Source organism: Mirounga leonina, unplaced genomic scaffold (assembly GCF_011800145.1).
Source record: "Mirounga leonina isolate KUSES-001 unplaced genomic scaffold, KU_Mleo_1.0 Mir_488, whole genome shotgun sequence".
Classification (NCBI taxonomy): Eukaryota; Metazoa; Chordata; class Mammalia; order Carnivora; family Phocidae; genus Mirounga; species Mirounga leonina.
The window spans coordinates 2,380,451-2,389,525 of NW_023270777.1; the positions used below are offsets into that span (position 1 = coordinate 2,380,451).

Consider the following 9,075-nt stretch of genomic DNA (forward strand, 5'->3'; position numbering starts at 1 on the left):
AGTGCGCGCCGCGACCGCCGGCCCCGCACTGCTGAGGAGCGGAGCCTCCGCCTGGGGGACCCCCATCCCTGGCCGTCCCCCAATTGCGCGTCCCTGCCCCACCCCCGCGGCCGAGCCACCACTGGTGTGGCGGTCTCCGCTTGGCGGAAGAGCCTTGAGCGGTCACCCGGCCCCTCTCCACAGCCTCTTTGCATCTCGGATTTCGGGGCAGCCCCCTCCCCCACCCCTCCCTGGCCTCCTCGCACCCCTATTTTTTCTGCGTTTAGCTCCGGTTTTGCAGCCGTCTGTTTTTGCATCCCTTTTCATTTTGTTTCTAGAAGGTCTGGGGGGGGGGGTGAGGCTGCACCGCACCCCTTCCCCTTTCTAACCTCCCCTGCTCTGACAGTCCCCCTTTTCCTCGTAGCTGGGGGGCCTGGGATCCGTGCATCCTACGCCGCGCTGCCAGCACCCCGCAGCGCGTGGCCGTGCGCCCCGGAATTTGCAGCAGCTGCCTAGCTGAGGAGGGTCTCCCTCCCTCGCCCCCGCTGCCTTTGCTCCCCGCGCGTTCCAGAGCGTGCGGGGGGGGCTTCTGCGCGCCGCACCCCAGCTTCTCCGCAGCCCCCAGCCCCGCGCGGGACTCGCCCCCCGCCGCCGAGATGGTCATCCAGAAGGAGAAGAAGAGCTGCGGGCAGGTGGTTGAGGAGTGGAAGGAGTTCGTGTGGAACCCGAGGACGCACCAGTTCATGGGCCGCACCGGCACCAGTTGGGGTACGCAGGGCGGGCCGCGCGAGGGGCGGGGCGGGGGTCCGCCGGGCGACGCCGGGCGGGGCGGGCAGCGGGTCCCGCCGGCTCGGCCCCAGCCCCCTTCCCGGGTCCCCGGCGTCCGGCCCCCCTGCCGGGCTCTGGCCTGGGAGGGGACCGAATCGCCGGTCTAATCTCCCCGGCCGGCCGCTGCGGAGGCGGAGAAAGTAGGTCACCGCCGCCTTCCCGCCCCCCGCGGAGCCCCCTCGCGCGGGGGGTCGCGGGCCGTGCGCGCGTGTCCGCGCCGTGGCGCTCGCGCTCCCTCTCGGGGCAGGTCCGCTCCGCATGGTCGCCCCCCCCCCCCCCGCCTTCCCCAGAAGAGCGCCCCTTCCCTCCCTCTGGCTCTCACTAGCCAGCCAAGCCCGTCTATTTTTAGCTCGTGCCCATCCCCTGGACCCTGGGAACATTCATGAGGGGGCGGGTCTTGGGCGGGTGGGGGGGTGTGGGGGGGGTTCTTCACAGCGGAAGTTGTCAGTATCCCACTGCTGAGCGTTGGGAGCTTTCTGTGGCTGCTTTGTGGGTGGGGGGCGGGTGGGGAGGGGGGGCCCTGGGAGATTTTGGAGGTTGGATGTTCGGCTCAGATGTCTCAGGCGGAGGGAGGAGTAGATGCCAGCGGTGGTGAGATGCGTACATCATCCGGCAGAGCGTGTCTGTGGGGTTGGGGTGCCTTGGGACCTCCCCAACCCATAGCAGGACTCGAGGTGTGTGGAGGGAGTTATCTCTAGTCGGGGGGGGGTCTGGTAATGGGCTTGAGTGCAGGTGAGGGGTGGCAATCTTCCAAAAGGGATTGTGAAGCGGGGAAGTCGAAGCATGGGGGACCCTGTGTGACACAATTTGCGATTCATCCACGCTGATTGCACGCTATTCCCATCAGCACCCTCCACCCGGGGCCCTGGAGGTGGGTCCAGTGCAGCCCTTGCCTTGGGGTGGGGGGACTGGAGGCCCAGCCCCTGGGATTGGAGGGGTCCCTGACTGCTTGGGGAAATCTAGAGAAGCTTCATGGGGAATGTGTCTTCTGAGATGGAAGGACTGGGGGTCCTGGGTGGTGGGAACAGCAGACACAGTAGGCTGAGGAGTGACGGAGTTCCGTGTCCATCCAGCAAGCACCTGTTCTCTGCCTGGAAGGCTCTGGGATAGTCCACCTTTACTCTCCGCCTCTGCCTTGGGAGCTGTGTGTGAATTGGGGGTGGGGTGACTGTTGAAGGTTCTGGACAGCTCTGAGAGATGTCCTAGGTAGACAGGATTCGCGTGCAAGGCCTGACTTGTGTAGGGTGCCGGGGGAGAGAAGGTTTTGTGTTTGAATGTGAGGGTCCGTAGTCTGAGAGATGGGGTGAGAGTGTAGTTGTGAATGGCGGTCAGTGCTGGTGTAAAAAGTCCTTTTTCTGGATGGACAGCACGAGGACCAATGCAGCAATCACAGATGTGGTGCCTTTTCAGGGCCATGAATGGTCGAGAAGTTGGGAACATAATTTGATGCAAAATGACTGTGGCCTATACTTGGGGTTGTCCCAGCAACGAGAATTTAGGTCTCTTGTGGCCTCCGCAAGGTTGGGCTTCACTGTGCCCTAGGACCGGAGGGGGCTGGGAGCCATGGCTGGAAGCCAGACGCAACTGCCTGTTTCCAGCTTGTCTCCCTTTGCTCCCAAGGGAAGGCTCTAAGATGTCCCCAAGACTCTGTGACCCGTCCCCGTGCTGAACCTCCGAGTGGGAGACGGGTGTGTGGGGATAGGCGAGGTCATCCCGGGAGCCTTGGAACCTGCTGACCTCATTTCCTCCTCCCTAGCCTTTATCCTCCTTTTCTACCTCGTCTTCTATGGCTTCCTCACGGCTATGTTCACCCTTACCATGTGGGTCATGCTGCAGACTGTCTCTGACCATACCCCCAAGTACCAGGACCGCCTGGCCACACCGGGTGAGTGATGCACGCTCCCCACCCGCCATTAACTGGCCCTGTGCCCCCCAAGCCTCCAAAAAAAGAACTTCCAAGCCCAAGAACTCACAGTTCACAGAGGCTTGGTTCTGGTGGCCCGACTGCCATGTACAAGGGAGTGCCTGAAGTCCGCCTTTCTTCCCGTTTCCTGCGGCGGAGAGCTTTGTGACCTGGGGAGGTGCTCTCTGTCCCCAGGAGATCGTCCTCCTGTGAAGACGATCTCACATCTTCACCCCACCCATCCATCACCCTGCTGCTCCCTATGTCCATCTTCTTCACTCTGTGTGTGGTCCCTCATCATATATATATATATATATGTCGGCTTTGTCGGCCATAGGCTTGATGATTCGCCCCAAGACGGAGAATCTTGATGTCATTGTCAACGTCAGTGATGCCGAGAGCTGGGACCAGCACGTTCAGAAGCTCAACAAGTTCTTGGAGCGTGAGTGTGGTTGTGCGGGAGCTCGGGCAGGGGATTGGGGGACCCAGGAGGCAGAACAGCGGGCCCATGACCCTGTCTCTCCCACCTCCTTAGCTTACAACGATTCCATCCAAGCCCAGAAGAATGACGTGTGCCGCCCTGGACGCTACTATGAACAGCCGGATAATGGAGTTCTCAACTACCCGAAGCGTGCCTGCCAGTTCAACCGAACCCAGCTGGGCAACTGCTCTGGCCTCGGCGACCCGACCCACTATGGTTACAGCACTGGGCAGCCCTGTGTCTTCATCAAGATGAACCGGGTACATGTGAACATGGTCACCGGGGAGGACCAAGGAGGAGGGGGCCGGGCCCACCCTCTGCTGGCAGACGCTCTCTTTCGCTGGGGCTGCTGGATGCTGGAGAGATTTTTGGATGTTTGAGTGGCTGGGGGAACAGGAGAGATGGGGCCGTCGGAGGCTGGGGTGTGTGGAGGGAAGGCTGGGTACCTGTATCTTTACCATCTTTTTTCTCTCCCTCATCCCTCTCTCCTCCCTCCAGGTCATCAACTTCTACGCCGGAGCCAATCAGAGCATGAACGTTACCTGTGTGGGGAAGGTGAGTTTGTCGGGCCTTGCCCACCTGCCCACCTGCGTGCCCTTCGTGGTTTCCACCTAATGCACTGATCTCTCCTTATCTTCTTTGCTCTCAGAGGCCCCTTCTCTATAGGGACAAGGGGGTAAGAGTGGGTGCTACTGTGACTCGAACTCCCAAGGGGCTCCCACCCCTCTTGCTTCTCTCTAGGATGCAGGAGCTCGCTCTTGTGTGGATAGACACCCGCCTCCCTGACTCCACGCAAGCCTTGGCCCCCGGCTTCCATCCCTAACCCTTCCACCTTCTCTTCTAGTCCCTGATAACCATGACTTCCGCTCTCCCTCTCGCAGCTCACTTGTTCCTTCCTCAGTTCTTTCTAGGTGTCTGGTAGTTAGCACCACCCGCCGCCCCTCAGTGTCCCTGGATCCCACCTCTGTCCTCTCTAGAAACATTCTGTCCCTCTTCACTCACACCGCTCCCCCCTCCCCGGCCTACTGAGCCCTTACTCATTTATCTGTTCTCTCTCTCGGCTCTGCTCCAGAAACCGACTCCTGAGACAGGGGTAAGAACTCGGTGTGGGAGTGTAGCGGACGGCTTTCAGTATCATTACCGCCCTTCAGGGCTTCCCAGTCTGACGGAGGAGACAGGCAAACACACACGCATACAGGCTCACAGCCCAAGGGAAGCTGATCTGAGACAGGAATTATTTGGGGGCGAAGGAAGAACAGAGGGACGTCTGGAGAGCTCTCGGGTTCCTGGCGCCCCAGCATGCTCTCCCCCACCCTTCTGCGCCCCCACAGAGAGATGAAGATGCTGAGAATCTCGGCAGCTTTGTCATGTTCCCTGCCAATGGCAACATCGACCTCATGTACTTCCCTTACTATGGCAAAAAGTTCCACGTAAGTCCCGCTGGGGGGCCCGGGCTGGCGGCTCCCCAAGGGGAGCGGGGTCCTTGGGGAGGAGGTTGAGTTGCCACGGGCCTGGACCTTTGCTCTCCTCCTCTGGCCCAGGTGAACTACACGCAGCCCCTGGTGGCCGTGAAGTTCCTGAACGTGACCCCCAACGTGGAGGTGAACGTGGAATGCCGGATCAATGCGGCCAACATCGCCACGGACGACGAGCGAGACAAGTTCGCCGGCCGCGTGGCCTTCAAACTCCGCATCAACAAAACCTGAGGCCCCTTCCTCCTGCCCCCGCCTCTTTCCTATGGATGCTTCTGGAATGTCCCTGACCCTGCCTGATCCCTCCCTCACCCACCCCAAAGGTATTTTTTATAACAGAGCTATGACTTGTTGGAGACTCACGCCCTCTTTCTTTACTTGTGAACCCAGCCTGACTGCCGTTTGTGATTCCCAGCCCTCAGTTTCCCCCCCTTCCTCTCCCGATTCTAGCTGATTCTAGCTCGGTCACAGGCAGGGAGACAGGATCCCGGGACGGCCCCAGGGGAGTTAGCTGTTCTGGTTCTGGTTTAGCTGGGAGTGGGGTGTCTCCACCCCTCCGTCCCCAGAGAGCTATAGAAAATGCCTGCCCGCTCACCTTCACACCCGCCTTCACGCTCATCCGCCTCCTCTCTCTCTCTCTCACACACACACACACACACACACACACACACACACACATCTCGGTTCACCCCTTTCTCTGTCTCTCTTGCACTTTCTGCCTCATCTACACGGTCCCTGTCTTGGTGGCTTTGGATGCATCCGGCTCCTCCTCCGGCCTGTCCCCACCCCCTCCCATCCCCATTCCCTCCTCTGAAAGACAACTCTTTGTAATCGAGGACGAGGTGGCTCTGTGGCCTTTTCCCTGTTCTCTGGCACATCTGTCTTCTCACCCTCTGGTGATGGCGTGCGCTGGGAACCAGGGTCTGGAAGGGGAGTGCCCGTTGGTTCTTGAAAATTCTCTTCCTGTCAATAGGCACTCCTCAGAGGGATGGGGTTGACCTAGGCTGAATGTCCACTTTGTTTTTGCCGATGGCTCACTTCTCCCTGTTTGTTTTCCCAGAATATCCTTCAAGTTCCACTCTTCCCCGGAGCCCTGGGGGAGGGGCAGCCATTTTGGCTGGGTCCCCAGTGGCCACCTTGGAAACGTCAGCTGGCTCTGGGATTATTTCACCTCCTCCCCCCCCCCCCCCCGGGCCCAGAGCTACCCCCACCGTCCTCCCTCTGGTTTCTCTTAGCATGTTATCAACTAATCACTAACTCCTTCCCTCTCCGCATGTCAGCCTGAAGGTTGCGAACAGCCCCTCAGTCTAGGCTCTGAATGTCTCGGCCCCCCGTCTCCTACAGACCCCTTGGCGTTTTTAAACGACCCCATAGTGTCCATAGAATGCTCCACGAGGGGCCTCTGGTATTCTTGAGCGATAGTGCCCTTCATTTCTGCCCTCTCTAACGGTCCATCTCTTTTCTGACACTGCAATCCCCACACCCCACCCTCAGACGGACCCTTCCCTCCTTCCCTCTCGCTGCTCTGAGTCTCTTCCCTTCGGGTCCCCATGTTCTCCTGCATTGCCCTCGCCCCCGTGGTCTCTCTCTGCAGTTATTTAATGCCTGTGTCAGATCTACTGTAAAAAGAGGATAAAGTACAATAAAATGAGAGCAATTATATATATAAATATATATCATACATGGAGCCCTGCGTGCGGGTGGTTCCTTGCCGAGCGTTTGGAAGGGCTCTGGGAAAGGGAGTGGGGGATGGTGGGTGTGGGTGATTCGGGGCTTGCTCCGTCAGGCCTCCTTCCCAGCTCCGAGCTCTCCGTCCGGTGTCCAAGCAACTAGATCACTCCTTCACCTGTATGGTCTTTGCGATCACTCAGTGCAAGAGAGGCAGGAAGCCTACACCCCTTCGTACAGCGACAATACTTAGGATGTGCCTACTGTGTGCGTTCCAGGCACCGTGAGGACACACTTATGAGAGAGGCAGAGTTCCTGCCCCCAAGGAGCTCCCCAGTTTAACGGGAGAGGTGAGGAGCACATGAAAACACTCTCCTACCAGGTAGACCTACACAAACGTGCTTCCAGGAATGGGAGAAAGCTGAAAGCCGGCGAGGACAGAATTCAGAGTGGACATCTATTTTCTATCGGGGGCTTCCAACGGCGGGTTTCCTAGAGGCTTAAAGGATGGGGTGTTTGGGGAAGAGAGCATAGCGTCAGCAAATGCCCAGGGACGTGAGAAAAGCTGACCAGAAGAAACAGACCTCAGAACGGTATGATCCTAATTTTGTGTAAGAGTATACACATAAGCATAGAAAAAAAGGAAGGGGGGGGTCCGCTTAACAATGTTTATTGTGACATACAGGGATGGGTCTAGAGCCCATTTTTATTTTTCTTGGGGTTTGTTTTTGTTGGTTGGTTGACAATGAGTTAGTCTTAGTGTTTGCCACGAAAAATACCTTTAGTATATAGGCACAGATCCACACAATTTTTTTTTTTAAGATTTTATTTATTTATTTGTCAGAGAGAGAGCACAAGCCGGGGGGAGGGCAGCAGGCAGAAGGAGAAGCAGGCTTCCCGCAGAGCAGGGAGCCCGATGCGGGGCTCGATCCCAGGACCCTGGGATCATGACCTGCGCCAAAGGCAGACGCTTAACCGACTGAGCCACCCAGGCGTCCCAGATCCACACAATTTTATCATGAATGCATCGTACACACTAGGACCACTGGGTTTAGTCACTGTTGCGCCGAAATTGCATCATATTATATACTTTTGTGCATTTCACTTTCTTCACTCAATAAATTTCTTGTGATACTATTTCACCTGGCAGAGCTCTAATATTTTTGTTTTTGTTTTTTCTAGATGGCTGTGTCGTATTTTTCCTGTTGGGTTGTTCTTACTGATTTGTTCAAGCTCCTTGACAGCTGTAGATATAAACTGTTTTTTGCATTGCAAAAATCCCCCCCGCCCCAAGCGATTGTTTGCTGCGCCCTTAAAAAGTGTCCCTCTTCAGATAGTCCAACATGCTTCGCTCTTTTGCAGTTCCTGGGTTTCCAGTCACTAGAGTATACTCATATTTTCTAGATTTTGGGGGGGGGTGGGCAGGATTTTCATTTCATTTAAACGTCTACATTCACTTTAATCCCTCTGATTTTTGTTTCTTTTTGTGTGTGGTGTAAATGGGAGTCCAATTTTATTTTATTTTTCTAGTTTTGTCAGTTTCGCTTTACTTGTCAAAAATCAAGGGCTCCTGGCTGGCTCAGTTGGTAGAGCACGCGGCTCTTGATCTCGGGGTGGTGAGCTTGAGTCGCAGGTTGGGCGTAGTTTACTTAATAAAAGAAATATTTTTTAAAAATCTCTAATTTATTCCCATTGAGGTGAAATGCCAACTTTGGCCATATAATAAAAGTTCCTGTGTGCCAAGATTTGCTTTCAGATTTGGTACTTACTGCCCCTGGCTTGTCTATGACTCCACACACCAAGCCATGTTGATTTTATTCCAATAGTTTTACAGTGTTTTTTGATATCTAGCAAGGAGAGTAGGTTTCCCTCCATTGCTTTTTTTTTTTTTTAATTTTAGTAATCTACCCCCAACGTGGGGTTCAAATTCATGACCCCGAGATCAAGAGTCGCATGCCCTTTGGACAGAGCCAGCCAGGTATCCCTCCCCACTTTAAAAAATTATCTATTTACTTTTTTAAGAATCTAATCTCTACACCCAACATGGGGCTTGAACTCATGACCCTGCAAGATCAAGAGTTGCATGCTCTACCGACTGAGCCAGCCAGGCGCCCCTCTCAGTACTAATTTTTGAAAAGGTATATTTCTCTATCTACTGTCCATTTACTTTTAATTCCAACGATTCTCTATCCTGGTCTCTTGAGTTTTTAAGGTACATAGACATACGATCAAAAAGGCAAAGAGATATTTCACCAATGTTGGTTTCTTTTCTTTTTGATCCTCTTGAACGCCTTGTAACACTGTCAGTAGGCATCCCTGTATGGTTCTTTAACTGAAATTATCTTAGTATTTAACCATTAGGATAATACCTCCTGGTATTCCACTACTATTTTTAATTAAGATTTTTTTTTTTTAAAGGAACGGATGCTGAAATTTAATCAAATTCCTTTCAGCATCTGTTGATATGATCGTATTTTTCCTCCTTAATTTGTTAATGTCATGAATTATGTTGATAGATTCTCTCTTAAACAAACTTTGTGCTCCTGGAATAAACCTTTACTTACAGTGTTAATCTTCTTTTGATTCATCAATGCATTCTGGTACTGTTTTGAGAGTTTTGCATCTACGTAAGTTAATTTCGCTTCTGGGTTTTTACCAGGTTTTTCTATTAACGAAACCACAAAAACTTCACATAAATTAGAGATTTCATTCTTTTCCTGTGGTACAGAATAGTTTAAGTAGCA

General features: G+C 54.5%; 1 protein-coding gene across 2 annotated transcripts; it reads left to right on the top strand.

Annotated features, from left to right (window-relative positions):
* Positions 1-59: 59 nt before the first annotated feature.
* On the top strand, positions 60-5,320 carry ATP1B2 (ATPase Na+/K+ transporting subunit beta 2). 2 transcript variants are annotated; one of them, XM_034989807.1, is made up of 7 exons: positions 60-747; positions 2,564-2,692; positions 3,048-3,152; positions 3,246-3,451; positions 3,690-3,746; positions 4,523-4,621; positions 4,733-5,320. In XM_034989807.1, the coding sequence occupies exons 1-7, from the start codon at positions 636-638 to the stop codon at positions 4,895-4,897; spliced, it is 873 nt and encodes a 290-aa protein (XP_034845698.1). In that variant the 5' UTR covers positions 60-635; the 3' UTR covers positions 4,898-5,320. The 2 variants fall into 2 exon arrangements, with proteins under 2 accessions (XP_034845698.1, XP_034845699.1); XM_034989808.1 differs by lacking the exon at positions 60-747 and adding an exon at positions 1,405-1,481.
* The last annotated feature ends 3,755 nt before the right edge of the window (positions 5,321-9,075 follow it).

What these genes read in the sequence shown, in the direction of transcription:
- ATP1B2 (XM_034989807.1), top strand. Translation starts at nt 636, where the DNA reads ATGGTCATCCAGAAGGAGAAGAAGAGCTGCGGGCAGGTGGTTGAGGAG. An exon ending in ACGTTACCTGTGTGGGGAAG is followed by an intron (nt 3,747 to 4,522) that starts GTGAGTTTGTCG and finishes GCGCCCCCACAG; the next exon opens with AGAGATGAAGATGCTGAGAA. An exon ending in ACTATGGCAAAAAGTTCCAC is followed by an intron (nt 4,622 to 4,732) that starts GTAAGTCCCGCT and finishes CCTCTGGCCCAG; the next exon opens with GTGAACTACACGCAGCCCCT.